At 39.0% G+C, this 22,008-nt stretch overlaps 1 protein-coding gene across 6 annotated transcripts in view; it reads right to left on the reverse strand.

Moving 5' to 3' along the window:
• Positions 1-22,008, reverse strand: part of LOC124155491 (chromodomain-helicase-DNA-binding protein 7) — a 115,434-nt gene that overhangs the window by 60,957 nt on the left and 32,469 nt on the right. For all 6 annotated transcript variants that reach the window (XM_046529346.1, XM_046529344.1, XM_046529343.1 and 3 more), the window contains exons 3-12: positions 12,221-12,355; positions 10,847-11,007; positions 10,132-10,257; positions 7,671-8,123; positions 4,714-4,831; positions 3,946-4,284; positions 1,861-3,048; positions 1,538-1,759; positions 1,298-1,425; positions 129-317 (exon numbers count right to left, since the gene is read on the reverse strand). In XM_046529346.1, coding sequence (XP_046385302.1) covers positions 129-317; positions 1,298-1,425; positions 1,538-1,759; positions 1,861-3,048; positions 3,946-4,284; positions 4,714-4,831; positions 7,671-8,123; positions 10,132-10,257; positions 10,847-11,007; positions 12,221-12,355 — 3,059 coding nt within the window. The remainder of the gene's footprint in view (positions 1-128; positions 318-1,297; positions 1,426-1,537; positions 1,760-1,860; positions 3,049-3,945; positions 4,285-4,713; positions 4,832-7,670; positions 8,124-10,131; positions 10,258-10,846; positions 11,008-12,220; positions 12,356-22,008) is intronic.

Genomic DNA, 22,008 nt, shown 5'->3' on the forward strand with positions numbered 1-22,008 from the left:
TTAATTATACACCAAATACCACAAAAATATAAGCTAACTTGAAAAATATTTGTTCCAGATTGGAACATGATAGCAAACACAATCGAAACTTAAGTCGTACCAGACAATTACACAATAGGAGTACTTACGAGCCATGATAAACAATCACATTCATGTCCGTCCATGCCTCAAACTCTCTCTGCCAGTTGGGAATTGTGGACAATGGAGCAACTACTAAAAATGGCCGCTTTATGCCCCACAGATACACAGCATTGATGAATGCTATTGACTGAATAGTTTTTCCAAGACCCATTTCATCAGCTAAGATACAATTTCGCCTGAAACAAAAACAAGCATGAGAAACAAATACAAGAAACATGAAGAAAAGTTTTTAGTAAATATCTCTCTGCATATTGTACACAACAAGAACCACAATGGGCACAAGTGCTTCAAGGTAGGTAATATGAATTATTAAGAGGTGATGTTTTCAAAATAAATATTTCAATAACTGTTTTAGAAGTACCTCATCGAGTCTTTTCAGGGCAGTCTGATCTAAATAAGCTTAAAACACTAATATAATTAAGGAAAAACCTTCATGTAGAATTCAGAATTGTCTATCAGCTAAATCAATCCAAAATATTAGAGATCTAACTCAGTTGTGACTTTCCAAGCACTTAACCTATCTCCAGGGATTATTTAAATTACAAATCACCGACTTTCAATAATCCATCATGGATACATTTCGAAACCAAAGATTGCACATACCATATCTCTCAGATTTTAGTTCCATCCCCAAATTCGTCCCTCCCATCCTTTTCGTCCTCCCTCATTTTTAAGGCTAGACCTTGGAAGAAGAACTCCAGAGCAAAGAAAGCCTTGAGATCAGTTGGCTCAATGAGTTTTATGCTCATGCTGTACAACTGAATAAAATTATTATCACAAATAGAAAATAGTGAGAAGTGTTTATGTAAGTTTTAAAATGCATTCTCCTTCATTTAACTTATTCAAAATCACTGCTTTGAATTTGTGTCATTACTATCTTTACCCTTCCTCCTCAAAACACCAAGTTTGTCAATGAGTGGCATACAAAATAATGGAGAGAGCACCACACTGAACCAAAACTATACCTGCTAAGAAACTTCACATGAATGAATTCTCTCTCCCAATTGTTTAACTTTTCTTCCGTCCATAAAGATTGAAAATCAAAGCTTTACCGAACTTTACTCCCTTACAAGGCCATTGCGTAAGCTCAAAAAAAATTCATAAAATAAGAATCGGTAATGATAAATTTTAGCAACAAAAGTAGTGCCTTACTTACCCATTATACCAAGAAAAGAGCAACCAGTTGAGTCCTTCAAGCTGATATGCTCTCAAAGTATTGTCATTCTTGTAAACTGGTGAAACTTCAAGCTTCTGCCACTGATCTCCTGAGGGCTTTTTCTTAGGCTATAGAATAAAACAATATTAATAATAATATTTTATCGATGGTATCAGGGTAGAATCTACATTTAACGTAAGTTGCCACTCAGAATTTAACACTTAGTATCATTAAAATTACCTTCCACTGATCCTTAGGAGGGAGCTCCCTAAACATTTCAAATTGTTTGATTTTGACAGGATCAAGATCCTCTTCCAATTCCCAGGTGGCATCTTCATACTGCAAACCTTTCCATTTGACTAAATAGTTCTTAGTTGTTTTTCCAGTGGGGTCCTTATGCTCAGCCACATCTAAAACTCGATCAACCTCTACATAATCTGGATTAAAGGGTTCATCTTCAAGCTAAATAAGAATGAAAAAAGTATTGATTTATTATCATTGAAACTGCAGGTGAATAGAGCCTTAACTTCAAAGTAAAGAACAAAACAAACATCCATACTTACATTTTCAAAAATATTAGCAGTTTGAGCCATCTTCTGCTTGAAACGTTTTATCTTAGCGGCAATCCTCTTGTCTCCCTTCATTAGCTCTTCCTCAGTCTTCCAGTCACAGTGGAGGTAGGAGAAATTGCGATACTTGACAAAATACTCTTCCACCTCAACAACTTCAACCACCACATCCTCGTCCTCCTCTTCCTCCTTCTCTGACTCGACATCTTTGCTCTCGTCTGTTCCTTCCCCCTCTTGCTTTTCCTCATCAGCAGCTGCCGCTTTGCCTTCCTTTTCAGAATCCTTAGCACTTTCAGGCTCATCGATGGAGCTGTCAGCATCTTTCTCCTTCTTCTCCCCTTCAACAACACCATTATCGATGACCCCTGCCTCTTTTGCTTCGCTGTCCTTTTCCCCTTCATCTTTATCGATCTTTTCAATGACATCCACGTCTTTATCAATATTGGGAGTCTCCTCCTTCGGATCCACGGCATTCTGCTTCACCTCTACTGCGTCTACATCCATGTGAGTTTCTGCCTTACCTTGATCGACCTCCATAGCACTGTCATTCTCACTCTTTGGTTTGGCTGAAGACTGGTCACAACTCTCACCAGAGCTTTCAGCAGAATCCTGTGCCACGGATTTTACTTCCGCTGTGTCTACCTCAGGATTCTCTTCAACGCATGGTGCCGTGGAACTAATGATGGTGGACTCAGCAGGCACACGAGTGACTGCAGGGGCTTCTGTGACTTCTACATCAGGCACTTTTTCGACGTTTTCCTTCATCCCATCAGCCATTCCTATCGCATCTTCTTCCTCTTCTTTATTTTCCACTAAAGCTTTCACTTCCTCAGGTTCCTTAGGCTGCACATCTTTCAAAGCTGCATCTTTTTCCTCCATCCTTTTCCCTTCCTCAACAACAATTGTCTCACTCTTGTCCTCCACACCTATCTCCTTAACATCGGCTTCTCCCTCACTGCCTTTGTCCTTCATCTCTTCATCCAGCTTTTCTCCTTCTGATGCCTTGGCAACTTTCTCCTCCTCACCCTTTGAGCTATCTACCTCTCCATCTCCAGACTTAATGCCATCCTCTGATTTGCCCTCAGTAGGTTCCTTCTTGTTTAGAACCTTCCTGATCTCTCTCTTACCCATCCTCACAGCCAACACATGCTGTACAATCATGGAGTCTTCATCAGTCGTGTTCTGAAAGAGAGGAATAACCACTGAGTTAACTGTTGAAATGTTGGCATTTAATGGCCTAATGTGAAACACATGAAACTTTTCCTACATAGAGTTAGTCTAGGCACTAAAAGAATATCAGCACCTGTTTCCCTCATTAGTGAAGATGACCATAAAGGTAAAAGTGTATATTTAAAAAAAGTCCACTATCAAAAAATAGAAATTTTTCATCATAACAAACTTTGACTCCTATGGCAAGAGCCGTAGGCTTATTTGTTTATCCATAAACTAATCATTTAACTAAAAGTCAGCTATCATTTCAGTATCATAGTCCATACCCCTGTAACACTTGAAATGACATCATCCTTAATCAAGATAAAATATAACATATCAAGTGAGTAGAAATGGCAGTAGACTTTCCTTCATGCATACATCCTCTTCCATCCATGCAACAGCTACAAGGAAAAATACAAGGAGTACAAAAGGTGACAGGTTTTAATCTCCAAATCCAAAATTCATGTTATTGTCTAGGATGTCACAAAATCAGAAAAAATTAGGTTCTCTAAATAAAACTAACATTTGCAAATTAAGAACAGTACCATTTCTTCACACCAGGTATTACATGGTTGAATTTTTTAGTTTAGCAATAAATAGTTTATTACAATTATCCCAAAATTTATTACAGAATTAAGAGTCGTGCAATTTTATCAGATTAAAAATTACATTTTAAAGGAATTAGCTAGGTTAATATAGGCAGAAAGACTGGTAGCACTTCTAAAATAAGGAAATGGGTAGAATAATTTTACAAATAGACTTCATATAATAATTTTCCAAGAAAGTAGGCTGAAAGAGTTGTAGAACTGGCAGTAAGGAAATTGAGAAACATGTTCTAGGATCACATTTGTGATGGAGACAACTCACAATGTACACAAAATTAGGCTTCACAACTCCTTCACCCTCGTCCTCCCCCCCTGCAGGTGTAACAGCAGATGCTGGGTTGCGGCGGCGTTTGCTTGGCTCACTTGGCGCAGCAGCGGCTGTTACCTTCCCACCACTCCCTTCCACTGACCCCCCACTTACCCCTCCCGTTTCCCCACGGGGTGGGGAGCCGGCAAGAGAGACTTCTCCAAGAGGGCCAAGAGAAGCTCCAGCCGATCCCAGGGTCAGTGGAAGCAAGCTGTGAAGCTCATCTTCCGAGATGGCTAGCTCTATGTCATCCACGTATTTCTTACGATGGGTGTTTCGAGCAGATCGCCTTTTCTGAAAACATAAGAGCAAATCATTATGAGCCACTATCCCTCCAATGCAAGAATGAAAGTGTTGCCAGCCTATCCATCAAAATATAATAATATTGGAAGGTATTGAAACCAATACACAAGATAAAACACAAAATGTTATTCCAATTAAAAGGAATTTTTATTATAATAGTATAAATTATCTGTGAGAACACAAGATTTTTTTTCTACTCAAACAATAAAAATTGAAGATATGACTACTATAATATAATACTTTTCTTCTTTGTATCATCCTGCGAAGTTAAATGTTTTTGAAAATAATGACTTAAATATAGACATAAGATGCTATGTGTTTACTTACTTGAAGGAATCTAAGCTTTAGCTAACGGTGAAGTTTTAGAAACCTCAAGTGTTCCTTCAAATATTTTGCTAAGGAAGTTATTTCAGCACTTACCTGAACCCCGTTGTCAGCTTCAGCTTCAGGAGATGGAGGTGGCGTTACATCCAAGTCTGATGCCTCAGATTCACCATTCTTATTTTTGGTCTTCTTTTTGAAGCTGCTGAACATTCCCCTAAAGAATAAGAATCCATCATTAATCAAGTCCTCTCTGAATATGATGAATGCAAGCTACATAGTGACTTCTGCAACAAAAAATGTCCAGAAAATGATTAAGGAGTTACTTTCACTTTAGGTCCATACAAAAGACTTAAAACAACTAAAAGAAGGGCTGAAAAATGATTACCATTAACCCATTACATTAAATGAGATAAAAAGGCATGAGGAGCGAAAGAAAGTAGTAGTAGTGAATTACTAGGCTATTCAGTTCACCACTGGCAATGGCTCATCCTTGCCATCCTAGATAGACCGCAAGGACCTCAGTAAAATTGAGGTGGGAGTTTAGGAACTTGAATAGCATAGTGGTCTATGTCGTGGCCCAGAAGGCCCAAGGTCTGTGGTTATCATTTTGTGTGTCTTAACTGGAAAATCGTCATATTTTCTCTAGTCATCTCATTTATCAACCATTTAGAAGTTGTTTCAGTTACCATGCCAAACACTAACAAAGGTATATGAGGTTCACCTTTAAGTAGGGATTTAAGAGGTTTTTACTTGAGGTCTACATAATAGTGATATCACCCCGTGCTTTGACTTTAAGGTAGGTTTGAATAGGTGAGGGGAGAGCTCAACCCAGGCTATGCCACAAGCCACACCACGAATTACACGTATTCATGGAAGGGGAGCAGGGCTATTTCACACTTTAAGGACATTGTTTCAGGATGGCCACTGGCTTCGCCTGCTTCACCCAGCTTTTATGCATTACTTTTTTGTTTACTAATTATACACACTTGAGTAAGGGGAAATAACCTGATTAGAAATATTATTTGATAAATTAAGTCAATTTCACAAATCTACTTCAGCAATTATCACTTCTTTGACTAAAGGCTCGCAGAAAAATTACAAGGGTAACTTAGCACTGTCAAAAATTATGTTGCGCCTTATGCGCATTATTTTGAGACTTTTTTTACAGGGATGGTAAACCATGGTCGACTTGTAACTAAATATTTTAATAATAATAATATTATGGCAAAATTTCATAACCGGATTCTAACATATGCAGTAAAACAAATTATAGAGCCTACACGACTTAATACACCCATACCTCGTATAGCGCAAGGGATGCGTTCCTTGGCGTCTTTGCACTGTACGAATTTATGTTATATGAGAGCATTTTAATATTGGGAAGATAAGGATGCGTTCCTGGTAAAATAGGTGTTGGGTATCGCATTTCCTCTAAACCATATACATATATTCCAATTAATAGCCTTAGAAAACCTTATTCATATAAACTTTTAAAGTTTAAATATCTCTTAAGATATTAGGCACGTATTCATAGACTTTTATTCACGTAAAAAAAATTTGTACATGCTTTTGAAATTCCCTCCTGTTGTATGGGTGGGCTAACATCTGCTACCTCAGGGGTTCGTACTGCATTGCCGGCATGTCATCCAAATAACAGGTAAGTGCTAACTTGAATACCATTTCTTTGCTTGAGGAGTTTGTGAATGATGAATCATAACTGGCTTTAATTTAAAGCCTCCTGAGGCATTAGCAGCTATGTGAAACAGTCTTTAAATGCCTTGAAACCTGACCCAGTTTTCCTTCCCTGACAATGAATGAACGAGATTGCATTCTTTTCCAAAACAATATTGTCCCGTCAACACTTAAAACTAGGTAAGGGGGAAAGGAGCCACTTTCAATCACAGCTTGGAGTTCATCAGAAAATGTTGCGGTGACTGCACTATCAACACTTTCAGATTCACCTAATATCGCCGCACTGAAAATACCTGCTTGCCGCATAAAATTCGGGAACCAACCGGAGCTTTCACTGAATGTCTCAGAGCGATTACCACCCTTGTCTTTTTGTACAGTTACACAATGAACTTTCCGTATGAGTTGACCACTTGGTAAAAGTTGGTGCGGCTAAGGTCACTGATGTTTTAACTTTGTTTTTATTCAGCATAAAGCATCGTGAGTTTAAACTTCCATGCAATATTGCTTTGACGCTCTCCATTTTCAAAGCAATTCACCTCTCAATTTCTCTTCCAGGTTTATGGATTTTCTTGATAACTTCTTGATTTTTCTACCCACATTCCTTTTTTTTCCATTTTTCTCATGGTTTTTCTCTGTTTGGCTTTAGGCTTTTTCGAAATCACCTGCTACTGCTGCACTGTATTCCTGAGATGCAGAGGGCGTACGACTGCTGGGAGGGAATGAAGCCATTGTGTTTGAGACTCTACAGCGGATCCTTTTCTGAGTCGATGCTATTCGTACGCAATTCGCCAACCGCTCCATTTCTCCCCCGTGAATACCGATGACCTTGAAGGCTTTAGTGTAGACCCTCTACCTGGAAGTCAATCACCCGATAACCTATGACGGCAAAAATTACGTCTCAAACCGTATTGCTTAAAAAAAAACTCATTTCCAGTAGCTCCACGCTTAATAATTGATCTAAATTAACTATTGTCATTCTGTTAAGGAGACAAGATAAATCACTTCGGTAGGCCGGCTATCTGGACCCAATGACGAGTAATGCTTTTGGCCATTGCACAGCAATGGATTTCGATTAATATACAAACAAAAAAGAAGATTTGAGGCAAACCATACTATTAATATGCGTAAAATGATAGCAATTTTGCGTGTACTTAGCGCAAGTTAACGTTTTATCGTGAGAGCGTTAAAGTTTTTTTGATTAGGCTACACTGCATTGCCGAGGAACGAATTTGTGCTATATCAAAATTGCACTAATCGAAATTGTGCTATGCCAGGCATGGGTGTATTGCATTTGATACACACATGAGCCTTATATTTTTGAAGAACAATAAAAAATAATGAAAGCTAAAAGCATGACTTACTTGGCGTTACGAAGCTTTGGTGTGGTTGATAGCCTGGGAGATCTTCCTTTGCGATCCCTCTTGGATGAAGACTTCTTTGAAGGCGTCTTGCCAGAGGCAGGAGTCGAAGTTGCAGGAGTCGTAGTTGCAGGTGTGCTCCCCTCACCCCCCTCAGCCTTCTCATTGGCTGGGGTCCCCTCTGTCGTCGAGGGTGTAGCCTCTTCTCCCTCTGCTTTAGCCTCAGTTTTGACTTCTGCAGTGGCATTCTCTCCCTCTTTGGTTGTGGTCTCAGTTGCTTCCCCTCCCTCTGTCTTGACCTCTGCAGGAGTGGTCGCAGAGGCTTCTGTCCCATCTGAAGGGGCAGCAGCTGGTGTTGTTGCTGTTGTCGTCCCTGTTGCAGTTGCTGCTCCTTCTGCTCCAGCTGCAGCATCCGCAGCCGCTGGAGTAGCTTCTGGCTTCTTCTTGCTCCTACTCCTATGAGAAAATTAAACCATATGTCACATAAGCAACACATTTCAATCTTCAAATAACAACAAATTACTTGCAGATCCATTGAATGCAAGGTATTGGCGGCTTCTCCCTTATGCTTGTTACCTCATAGACTAAGCATTTTCCTCAGCATCAAAGAGTACATTATGCAAGAAGTGTTATTATGCATTTGCTTGAGATGCATCTAATTCTTATTTCACACAGCCCCAGCCACTTTCTCCACAATTTTCTCTAGCATTTTAGTACCAGTTCCAACACAATTTACTCAATGAATGGGTGAAGGTTACTATAAAAATTCTCAAAGAAATTCTGTACATGTTCCTTAAATTTCTAATTACTGAGAAAGGCAGAGCATTAAGTTAAAACAACAGCCAAAGAATATCTCCATTAGCAGCTGCTACAATTTTCCAGTACCTGGAGAGAGAGGCAGCTATGACGGCTGAGGCTTGACAGCCAGGTGACCACCTTAAGTACCGAGAGCTGGCCACTGCTCAAGTTTATGGCCCAACATGGTGACTTAAGTTGCCTAGTGTTGGAGCGCATACAATAATGAACTAAAATGTGGAAAAAAGCTTGTAATAGCAGTACATTATTGTAGGTCCATAATTATACATAATAGGTATTACATCTCCAGCAGTAGTGGGCTAGAGCTGAGTTGTGGAAGCAACCAGCTGCCTTCAGTCAAATGAGCCAGACTTGTATCGTTACTGGAGAAAAGACTGAACCCTTTCTTTACAGGTGACTTTTGTTAATCTTCGACTGTAAGGGTTTTCATTTCTGACGAGACAACCTCATCCTTTACCCCTCTTACAACCTTTTACCTTTAATGGGACAACTATCGCCAACTCAACTGTCATGAGTACAGGTACAGGCGGTCCCCGACTTTCGTACACAATGCGTTCCCAAAAACTTATACGAAAGTCGAATGTACGAAAGTCGAACCATTGACTTCCATACTAATTAGGGGTTACGTTCCAAAAGAGCGGAATATACATACTAAAACTTATTTTTTCACGGAATTCATTTCAATTGACTTAATTTTAATAATATGTTAATAAAACTCCTCAAATCATCAAATTTCTTTCGAAAATAGGCAGAAAGTGCAAATAAAAGTTTAAAAAACAAGAACTCCGTTGGCTATCGAGTGAAACTTCCTCTTGGCGTCTAAGTTGACATTCCACTTATTACGTCCACTATAAATAAAAGGACATATCAAGAAGCATAACAAAATGTATTTGTTGAACCCGCACTCTGGATACCTTTTAATTTTTACACCAAAATTCGATATTTGGCAGGTGACATTCGTGATCGCGTATATTCTGCATGTTATTCAAAAAAGACAAAAGACAAACGGAATTCGGGTGATATTTCGTGCAATATCGTTGCTGAAGGTTTACATGAATTAAACAGCGCTCAAACGAAAAAACACAATTAGAAAGGTCTTACTAGTTTTATTGAAAGCTATTCGATGATGTCTAGTCAACTTCTTTAGAAAAATATCTTCAATGAAGGCTTTCTTCTTCTCTTGATAAAGGAGCCTATAGCAGGCAGTCTCTCTCCCAAATAAATCACCTAGATTAGAGTCAATTACCAACAATTCCCTTCATTATATACGTTCGTATTGTTTGTATACACTGCCGATACTGACATTTGAAACAATTGAATGTTGGGATGCGCAATAAACATCGCGGGAATTTTAAAAAAATTACAGACCAACGTCCGAAAGTCCGAATTTAGCGTACGAAAGTCGAGTAAAAGGTGTCAATTTTGAATGTACGAAAGTGCGAATTGTACGAAAGTCGAGTGTACGAAAGTCAAGGACCGCCTGTACTCAGCTTTAGGTATTGCTAAGCAACATTGAAACTTGATTGAATTAAGTCAAGCTTCAGTAATTAAGATGGTGTATAATCAGAAGATACAATATATGGTACACACACTCCACAGAGTATACTCAGCCTCGCAGAATAAATAAATATCAATCATTCAAACTCACTTTCTAGGCTTGGCTGGTTTTCCTTCGCCGGGAGGTTTTGGCTCGCGTTTCTTTTTTGGCTCCTTTGGTTCTTTTGGTTCCTTAGGGGGTTTTGGTTCCTTTGGTTTCTTGGGTTCTCTCGGTTTCCTATTAAAATAATTCAAAGGAAAAGGTGAAATGAGTACCTCTAACTAATCATTCAACTTCCAGAATGTTAAATATTAACTTATATAAGTGAAACACATGCAAACACATGCACATGATACAAAAAAATGAATAAATTCAAATGGAAGAAATACATTACACCTGAATGGCTGGTGACCTGACACCTCCTGTCACAAGCCTATTGAGACAGTTAGTGGGGAAGTATGAAAACAAAAATATGGATGCTGCATTTTGATATAAATAACATTTTACTTGAATTCATTCCTACAAAAACAGAGAAAGATATTATTTCTCATACACTTTTAACATTATTGTTAAAAATGGCCATTTAAATTATTTGGTGTGGAAGTTAATCACAGTGGTTCTTGATGAGAAGAAAAAATTACAGTTACATTCTTATAGTTATATTACAAAGAGTTCCATGCCCCATCCACTATCAGCCTTTTACAGGTAATCAAGCCATTCCTTAAATCTAAAGCGATAACACAGTAAATGCAGAAACAACATGATGGATTTCCTAAATATTTTCATTCAAAAGTTAAGTTCCTGATAGCCACACTGCATTACTGACCTTGGTGCTTTTGGCTTTTTTGGTTTGGGTTCGGGAGGAGGGAGAGGTTGTCCATCTGGTCCAATCACTGGTTCTGCCGGTGTCTGGTTCTCATCTTTCTTCTTTCGAGCCTTCTTAGGCTTAGGGGGTCCTTTTGCTCTTCCTTTTCCGGGGCCACCAACCTAAAACAAATATTGCAATGAAACACTTCACATTGCATTTATGCAAAAGCCCACTCCACGAGGACAAAACTAAAATAAAAAAGATATCCTTTCAAGTTTAATTAACATCAATCCATGCCATTTTGCTCCCCTTTCTTTAAGAAACACAATACTTAAGGCTATCTACACTTATCTCCTCCATTTCATAAGTAAGACATTAGATAGATGATTCATTATTCACCATCTTTGTAAACTACTTATATTCTACAGATTCAACCGTGCAAAGAGGATTGTTTTTTATGTTCTCTCAGGAGCGTTAGTCAGTTGGTGTTAACTTTTTTTTTACTTTTAGCAAATCGAGTATTAGCAATTTGCTGTGTAGCAACATAGTATATTTAATCAATGAAATAATTACCCAGCACATGACTTGCAACATACCATAGTATAGTTTTATAAGCTAATGCCAGCAGCATACACCATGTGGAAGATATGTTCCCCTCAAGACAACCAACAAACATTACGTAGTTAAGGCATCACGGATGACCCATAATTGACATGTGTGAGCTCAATAAAGGGTTGCATCCTAATGATAAATCAGGTCAGAATGCAACCTGTAAAGTGAAAGAAATAAGAGGGACCCAAACCTGAATGTACTTTACTGTGTTTGACAAAGAATGATGAAAAGTTCCAATGGGAATAATCCTATGCAATTGCAGGAAAAACCAATGTGTGAATACGAAGAGGAAAAATTAAATACACCCAGCTGCATTTGACAAAGAATTCTGATAAATTTCAAAAGGCACAATCCCAACCCACAGTAGGAAAAAAAGAAATTCACCCCTTCCTTTCACAAGTACATAGATCACAGAACCAATCATTAGTCAGAAGGGCAATCATCAACTTATCTAAAAGGGGGGGAAGGAGGGGAGAACAGGCTCACCTACACACGGGACCCATCGATTGATAAATTTTGCAATGTGTCTCTCGAGTGCCACATCTCATAATTTCACAAAGGAAAATGTAACACCAAGGTCGAAAATCTCTTTTAAGTTGGCAGCCCCCACATAAGATGACATAATGAGATCCCTAAATACGTTCCAACCTAACATAATTTGTCATGGGAAAAAATCAGATTTTCAAACAAAAATGACTACCTTGTTCTGACACTATTATTATATGCATGTTGCAATGAATATTATTCCAAAAAAATACATTAATTAAACAAGGTCCATACCTGTGCATCAAGAGAATCAGGTTTTAAACCAAGAATGCCAGGAGGAGGCCCCAAAATACAATGAGGACCACCAGTGCAATGATCATTTGCTATGTGCTGCTGTAAAATACTCAGACGCTCCTGGTATCGTACAACCTGAAAAAATGAATAAAAGAAATTCAAATATAGGATTTTGGTGTTCACGATGAGTGGTTATGACAAAAATTAGCAAAGTACCATAAAAAATATCACTAAAAAAATGATAGAATAATTTGATCAAGGCCATCATGCAAACCACATAAAATACAGCAATTCCAACTCTTTCTACAAGTTAGTGAAGCAATCACCTTTTCAATACTTTTGTGCATTTGACTTTCTAATAAACCAGCAACTTAATAATCAAGAAAATCAGATAATAGCTTGCAGACTTCGGAAAGGAGATGGAAGTTTCCACCAGGTTAGAGTATTTGCATTCTAAAAAGTGAAATGTTCAGGATCAAAACTCCACCATTATACATGTATCAACAAAGTAAGGGGCAGCAACTACCAGGGGTTGTGCCCCCCCAAGTACTCTTTTCCCTAAGTTAGACTGCTGGGTTTTCCAAATTCCTCCATTTTCAAAGATTTTGAAATCCATCTCACCACTCTCAAGACTTTATTTCTTTACCCAAGAAAACCCTAGCTTCAACGTGGACGAATTCATTAAAATTTTTACCAATAAGTGTGATGCATCGAATTGTTCCATGGATTTAATGCATTCAAAAAATGCCCAAAAATCATTTTTATAGCACTAAAAAATCAGAAATATATTGAGCACTAAGGGTGGACCATTACTGAGAGGCAAACCCAGAAACAACACTGATAAAGGATAATGATGTGCAAGTGGACATATTTTTTCAGCATCTACACTGTCACTGAAGTGATAACTATGTGAGTGTTCTAACAATAGGGTAGTTTCCTTCGTCAAAGAAAAGAAAAGGCATTGATTGCGATTTGTTAACCACAATTGGTGTATTCATAATATACAATTTATTCGGTTTTAGAAAGCCCAGTTTAGACTAATGCTAATGGTCAACTTTGACCTCATTTGAAAAAGGCCAGATTGGCGGCCATGCGATGTCACTCCACCTGACGTCACCAAGTTTCTATACGAGCATATAGGAGTTTTACATCGTCTGAGATTACCAATGCATGCATGAGGCACAGAGCTCAGGAAAACATCTCTTAATAATCACCTGTTAAAATAGCCTATGGTCGGAAAATTTTCTTCATTTGATAGGGTATTAATTACCCTTATTTAAGCCAAGCGCTACCTGCTAGCGGGTTACTCTACGCTACCGCCATGCTCGGCAGCAAGCAGCCTGCATCGTAGCGGCATTCATAGCCTTGCAACCAGGTGGCCTCACACAACGGCAGTCAGATGTCACACCGGCTTTTCTCAGCATTCATACTTAGCCGTCGCATTTTCGAGCGCTTGAAAATTTTCCCTTTTCATTTAATCGCAAAACATAGGTATCATAATTTAAAAATCTAAAAGCGTGAAATATGTACTCCAGGAGTAATAATCTTTTGATTTGGGCAATAAAAAAATAATAAGAAACCACCCTATTGCAATTGCACTTTAGCATCTTAAAAGGTCGCGACAAATCATTAACTTCCACCAACAACTAAATAAGTCTAAGCCAATCAAACACCATGTGAGGCAGAATCAAGGTGCATGTTACTTTTGCAACCACATCCAATTGACGTAAAATCTTGAGAGAAATACTCATATCACCACCATTCAAAATGACATCCGTGAGACCATAGTTGACCTGTGCCCTGCCTTCATCAACACCTAGTCCACACCTTGCTACCATTGTTATGACTGCTCACTGGTATAACTGCCACCCAGTAGCAACAAAATTTAAAAGGTGAAGCTTGTAGCATGAACTCATTAATAGGGTATCCACAATTGCTTACTAAGAGCATCCACAATCCCTAACTGAAGACCCACCCCTTTAACATCTGATGAATCATCCCCCTAAGAAAACTTTTCTAGGCAACTATTGATAATGGATGACAATCTTCAACAATTTTTAATTATATTCTTGTTAATTTATCAAATAAAATTTATTTTTGCAGGCCATCAAGCATATTTATACACCTTCCATCTAAGATTCCAATGGTGCAATTTGACTATATCAGTTGTTCTGCCACACCTTAGATAGCTCGATATTTCATCCTTTTTTCAACTTGTGACTTCTTTGACTTCAATTAACAGTTGTCAGTCATCACACAACGAATAAGTGGAACTCTTTGACGAAGTACTGGCGAAAGCCGCAAAAACACGTCCTGACGTTACCGCTGACTAATACCATAGCCGACGCACTGCTCTACTAACAATATTATCCTGGAGGGGGGTAATGGGTTAATCTTTTTAAAAATCCTTACTGACGTGAAAAAAAGTCGGCGGCTAATCTATTTAGAAGAACTGATAGGTAATTCGGAGAACGGCCATTGCAATGCGAAAAATGATTTAAGAGAATTTCGGAATGGCGTCTGAGAATGATTTCGGGTAAGTCTGAATGATTATTTCTCGGATATTCCACCATGCTGTATTCCGTATGTTCCAACGCGCTCACAAACGCGAGACGACGATACCGACATAAAATATTTTGTAACACAAAAATGACCAGGCATTCGTCAAATAAAAGGCCATCAAAACTCATATTGAACTAAGTCCTGCGCTAAATAGCTGTTATCGATAATCGATCGTTCTCTGAGGTTAAACAGCCAAGATTTAACCATCAGTTAAGTATTACAGGTTAATAGTAAGTACAAAACTAAGTGAGAAATGCTAGCGTCATTATCGAATAGATGGATTGCTGGACATCACTATGCCGTCACTAAAAAATAATTAAGGATATATAAAAGAAATAGTTTATTTACAACGCCGATCGATGCTAGCAATTCTCCAAGACGAGCGTAGCCAAGTTCCAAGTTCTAGCCGCCGACGTCTGAAATATCCATCGACGAATTCCCTGGAAATCAACTTTCTTTAAATCCCATTTAAGGCTACTAATTATGGAGCGCATACCTTCAACAAGCGGAGCTCGAATAGTTCGTCCGCGAAGGATGGTAACGGTGGCAAACATCGCGCGATGTCATGACGAATACTCCTTCGTTCATCAACTGGGCTTATCCACCACTGACAATGTTAAATTTTACTACGTTACTGTGCAAAGACACCGAGACTGGTTACGCACATGAAGACCAGTCACTTACAGAGGGGGTTATAATCACGCGGACGATCAAGAGGATCAGCCGCGAGTTTCCATTCGGGAACGGGATTCGGGAGTATCGAAGATTCAAGGTCTGACTCGACCGCGATATCTGTATGCGTCGTAGTCTAATTGGCTCTGATGTTGAGGAAGTTCACATTACAGAGAAGTTACTTTTAAACGATGAGCCAAACACACGTAAAATAAATGTATTTGTTCTGAAACGTAAAAGACGACGGAACTTCAAGAATTTACGATAAATTGAACTGAATAAGGGGAGTAAAACAATTAGGATGTTTTTTTAGGTTCATCAAATCCTCGAGAACGTAATAAGTGTATTACAAAGAAATATGTACAACTAGGGCAGTTGAATAATATTGAAACGGACATTCTCAAGCACGAGTGGCCATTAGAAAAAAAAATTCCGATGCATCTCTTCTTACGATAAGAGACGGCATTTTCCGTCAGCGCCTGGATTGGCGAAAAGACAATTATACCTACTCCAGGGACAGAGGAGCAAACACTCAAACAAGTCATTTAAACGGAATTTGAATGTATATTACCAGTAACTCAGGAGATGAACTTGAGTTCGTACGTGGCTGATGTGTAGGACTGGACAAAGAAATGCAATATTTGGGTGTGAAGGCCGTTTTACACGGTACACGGAATTGCGTAATCTGACGTACGTGCGAAGGCGCAATCAAAATTGCGTCGTGTTAAGCGGTGATTTGCTAGAACACATGCGAGAATGCGTGGATGCGAGACGGCAAAATAGCCCCTGTTCTAATTTCGTCGATGCATTCGCGCAATTCCACGCCATTTAGAAATTAATGCAGCTCTAACCTGCGCAATTCCGTGCCCCTTGTACAACGGCCTTAAAGGAACCCTGAAAATGCAACTCTGAGAAATAAATTTATAGTGCGAAGCCAGATTACGCCATATAATGTGCTGTGATGGGGAACCTGGTTATATTGGAATATCCGGAAGCAGAAACAATAGTAAGATTTCAGGGTGGAAGCACAACTCACATCGATTGCGCTATGCAGTAGCGTCCGCACCAGTCGATGCCGTCAGCGGATAAGACGAGAAGGAATAGAACCAACTTCAGGCTTTCCATACGTGCTCAACACGAGCGGATATTTTCATTTCCGATTATTCAGGGAAGCTGATCCAAGAACCAATATCATTAGTTTGAGTCTAAAGTTTTCTTCTACGGAACCCAACCCCAACTCGGCAGCACATTTAGCGAAAGAATTCATATCCCGCCACTGAAATTCATGAAGCATAAAATAACAACTAATTAAAAAAAAATAAAGTAAGTACACGGATGTATAATTACACTCGTTATTATACGAAAGGAATTTTTATCCTCTGATTCATTAAATGTGGCCCTAGCAATTGACTAAAGACGAATATAAGTATATTGGGACAAGCCACGGTGATAACTTTACGGGAGTCACCCGCAACAGGGCTGCCGACTCATAAAAAATATTGGGGGGTGGGGCCCATACTGGTGTCTTTCCCCGAGAAATTTTATAATTAGTGAGTTTTACAGCAAGTTTTTTTTACAGCATTTTAGAAGTCATGTGATCAACATTAGAACCCTGAAAACTCGACTCTCGATTACTTAACACCCCGGGGAAAAATCGACAAGCCGAACACTTCTTTTCCTCCCCCACATAACGAATTTTTTAGGGGGCTCGGGCCCCCTGAGGCCCCATAGCGTCGGCGCCACTGACCCGCAATGCACAAATTGTGCGGAAAATCCACAGAGAAAAAAATCATTCGCCTTGACCGGGATTCGAACCCGGATCCCTCGATATCCGGCCGAGTATTAGCCAGTTAAATATTATCTTATCTAGCTCGGTAGCTTAACTGGCTAAAGCACTCAGCCGGTATTCGAGGGATCAGGGTTCGAATCCTGGTCAAGGCGAATGATTTTTTTCTCTGTGGATTTTCCGCACAATTTGCCTATAGACCCTGATGGAGGGAGAGGGATAATTCTTATGTCGCCAAATATAATGAAGGAAGAGTAAAGGTATGGAATCCTCCTCTCAAAATCGAGGGAATATAGTCGACCCAAAACTACTTTCGAGGTCCAAGGGCGTATCTTAATGGTTGAGAGGGTTGAGAGCCAGGGGCGCTGTTAATTACGGAGCATGCGAAGTAGTTATATTTACAAAGATTCAGGTAATAAAAATGAAAAAAAAAGAACTCAAAATTTTGGGTATACTGCAGTAAGGAATGCCTTTCCCCATCTGGCCGTCTGAAAAAAAAACTAGCACGGACAAATTCATTACTACAATCAGAATAATTAACTTCCGAAAGTTTTCATACCTAAGGCTACGCAAATTCAAGATTATCTTAGAACATTTGAGGAAAAGACACAATCATTCGCGGGTTCGCGAGTGAGCGAGGGGAAAATATAAAGCAAATATGAGGACTCACCTATTTGAACGAGCAAAAATAAAAAATACACGGACAAGATCGTTCGTTTGAGGACAGCACTAGGTTTTCAACGATTCAAGAAGTATGGATTCAATATAAAAGCCAACTTCGTGATTTGAATCACAAATCTCACAAACATGCATTTTTACCTTAAGGAATCACTGGTGGAATTTAGAACAAATGCGCTAAATACTCTAAACGTTTTAAAAATGCTTGAAAACTACCACCATGGCCACCGATATCGCCGTGAATTAATCCCAAAGTTGCCGCCAAACAGCTATTAAATCATCCCTGCCCAAATTAATAAGAAGACGATGCGAATCACCCATGTAAGCATTTGTAAGAGATACAGCACCTTAACAAAAATATATACGGCATCGGGTATGTTGACAAACTCGCCCTTTGGCAAGCACCCAAGGCACGGTCGGGTGAGAGTTAGGTAGATGCAGATAAATTGCTCCAGCGACAAAATGATATGAAAAATTAACATACTTTAAAAGGTATACTTATCGTAGCTCTAATACTTTTCGGCCAAGATATTCGTCCTGCCGCATCTTGAATATGCAGCGAGCAAACGGGATCCGGCGAAGAAAAACTTAATCCTCGAACTTCATAAAATATAAAGGAAAGCCGCGCGATTCGTCAAAAACTGCTACGGGGGTAGAGAAAGCGTTAAACTACCTTTAAACGAATTGGGCTGGGAGCCGCAAGATACTCGGAAAATACACCTAATGAGTATGAATGAAATCGAAGAATCGCACTTCGCGAAGGTTTCTGGTCAGAGTGGTAGTGCACTTTCCCACGACTACCTCGGCTAAAACCGATCCAAATGCCTACTTATACTTTTGCCGCTAATATATTTGCAGCAATTACGAGTTCACACCTGTAACGAACGCAAAACGTTCATGTTAGCTTCACTCTCAAAAATGTCATACCCCGCCAGATTCAAGACCAAGGAAGCCAGAAAACCTGACTCGTACATAGCGTTTAATCGTTCAATGGTTATATCAAAAATACTATTATATCATATTATGATGTTTGATAACAGGAACATCTTACCTTCTGGGTTTTCCTGACACTCTCGACAACCTCAAGATATTAATAACATTTTGTTTCGAATATTGGACTCACAATTAATGCATATTAAATATTGAGTTTTCTCCTATTAATATTTTACGACAACGCGAGGAGATACGGAAAGAATGAAATTGAAAACCTATAGGAGACAACCAAGGTGATAACGGAACAAGCCGCGGCGGCAGGGTTGCAGTTCACCACGATACTGAATTCTTAGAACACCATGTCGCCGCACTTCCAAAACGAAAAAATTCTCGCTAGCCAACAGTGCACGGTGGCCAATAAACAATTGGATATCCCAAGAAGACGAACCCGATTATGATGCAAATGAGTACTTGATATGTTAAATGAAGGCTATATCCATTATTCTCCCCGTTGGCATACTAAACGGGACCTTGGACAACATGTGAAAGAGGACTGCGTAATTCAGGCTACAGCTTTGGCACCGAAAATTACTCCTCGTGACCACCACTACATGCTACGGTTCCTTAGCTGCAAAAGCTCAACCATAGTGTAGCTTTCATAGAACATAAAAGGATACATGGGAATTCACGGAAGAACTTCGTCGCAAGGCCCCCGTGGAAAACAAATATTGAATATTTCTCTACCATCAAACATATGCCAATGAGTGACCAAATATGACCGACCAGCCAAATTACCGGTCATTAGTCCATCACACCAGCAAGAACTCCCCTAGGCTAGACTCAAGCGATTCGGCGCAACAGGGATAACCATTTTTCCATTTTCTATTAACCCTATTTCTATTGAATTTAGTACTCCGCAATAGATACTGTGTGTGCCAAAAGATGCCGCCACGAGGAGAAATTGGTTGTAGTACTAATTCAAATAAGTGAACAAAAGAAGACAAAATGGCATACATATCAAGATGAAGGTTATTTCTAACCGTCTACATCAATATTTCATCCTCCATTTCGAAATTATGCACCTTAACGCCTCAGTATGACTTACAGAGCTCACGAATTGCAGGAATGAACTTGAAGTCGATTAGTCGCCACCTTCAATAGTGCTTTCTACCTTGTAATAGCTACTAAAAAAATGTTCAGCCAAGATCTACCCAAATCCATAAAGTTTCCTAGTAACGCCCCCTGACTTTTATAGTTATAAACATAATAACATAACATTTTAGATTAAGCCTACACATTAAGTAAATCTATCCTTCGCGCCCACGTACGCCGCTAGGCCTACTTCCATCTAATAATGTGCATCATGCCCAGATCAAACCATTCTTTCTATATTTGGAGCGTGGAGTAGAAGGACAATGCCGAAAGCTGGTGAAGTGGAAGAAATTAAAAATGAAATGAGAGAGCTAAAAATAGAAATTCTTGAGACTGGCAACAGTGAGACATCAGGATTGCTCAATCTTCCTGCGCCACATAAAGGGAGAGGTACATCATCGAGCGACAGATATTTAGATGGAAAAGGTAGGTAAGTAATAGCACGACAATACGAATAGTGACCAGAAATGTGTAACAACGTAGCCAATGCACACAAGTCACAGCAAACCTACAAAAACTAAACCCGAAGAATTGCCGCTAACACTGAAACAGGTTATTCGAGAAAAAATTAGAAATTCAGAGCACGTGAGTATTGACTAAAAATAACCACGAGAAGTGCGTTGCTCAAAAAGTTGGTGGTTCGAGATTTTATTCCTTAAAAGAACCTATTGGAGGCGGAAACGATTTTCCAAGTTTCATCGGGTTTCAATGACTACTATGTGACCACGTACACGCATTTTCGGCGGCAGATATATTCACCAAAATGTACAACAAAAATCAACCATCTAGAATGAGTAAAAACTTGGAATCAAAGTGATTAATCAAAAAAAAAAACCAGGGCTCATTTGACTATCTTGAGTGTTTATTTACCACAAAAATTCGCTAAATTTAAAACAAGATTTTCTACACTCGAAAAATTGAGTTATATATCCCTACCCGATCTTGAAATCGTGATAGAATAATATTTTGGAAAGGCCTTACTAAGTGTAATACATGACGTTGCCAGACCAATGATATCAACAATTTGTGAGATATATTAAATAAAATGTAGAGGGAACTGTAAAGCAAAACAATTAATGAATTTTATTAAAAATTATGAAGACCAAAAGAGGGGAACAGTTAACTGTTAACAGAACAAATAACTGAGAGGATAATTCACCTCATTCCATGTAACCAAGAAAGACCTAAAATTAAGCTAATTGTAAGTGATTGACTCTGCATATCTGAGCTATATTTCCGAAATCTCGACAATAGATCGTTAATCTCATTAGATAGCTCTCTCACTCTCTTAGTGACAGCAGGATCATAAATCTCAAGCGCTGAAGCAGTGAAGAGGGACGAATTCTTAAGTACATTCTGATTCTTAAAAGAAACAATAAATGGTAAGGCAAGAAAGAACTCCCTGAGAAATGACGGATGGAGCACATACATCGTATATCTTTGAGGAAGCCACAAATCACTATAACGGAGTCATTAATTATAGTGAGGAAATACTAAAGAGGGAAAAGAAAGAAAGAAGGAATACCAAACCTGATCTTCAAGTGCTTTCTGTAAATGAGCAAGTAAGATAACAATGTCCGATACTACAACCGCCAGGAATTATCTAACATCCGAAAATGGATGAAAGTAATGTCTGAAAGTAATAATCAAAGCTCCCAAAAACTGAATACGTTAAAATAAAGAAATGAACTTCGTTAAGTTCACGTACGCGAGAAAAAAGGAGAATGGGGAACTTGCATGAATTTTTTTTATTTCATAAGCGGACAGAAAATTATTTTCTGAATACAACAAAGAAAACCGCATGTAAATCTGAGTTTTCGTTCGCGAGATATTTAATGATAAATATAACGAATTTTAAAGCGCGGGAAAAACTCCCTCACCCCCCAAGCCACTGCCGACGAAGCCTCGATGACGTCAAAGGTGCCTAAACATCACGCGAAGCTATTGTTGTGATTCAAAAAAGGCTATTCGGGCTTATTATATTATTGTTGTGATTGTTTGTAAT

This window comes from Ischnura elegans, chromosome 3 (assembly GCF_921293095.1).
Source record: "Ischnura elegans chromosome 3, ioIscEleg1.1, whole genome shotgun sequence".
Classification (NCBI taxonomy): domain Eukaryota; kingdom Metazoa; phylum Arthropoda; class Insecta; order Odonata; family Coenagrionidae; genus Ischnura; species Ischnura elegans.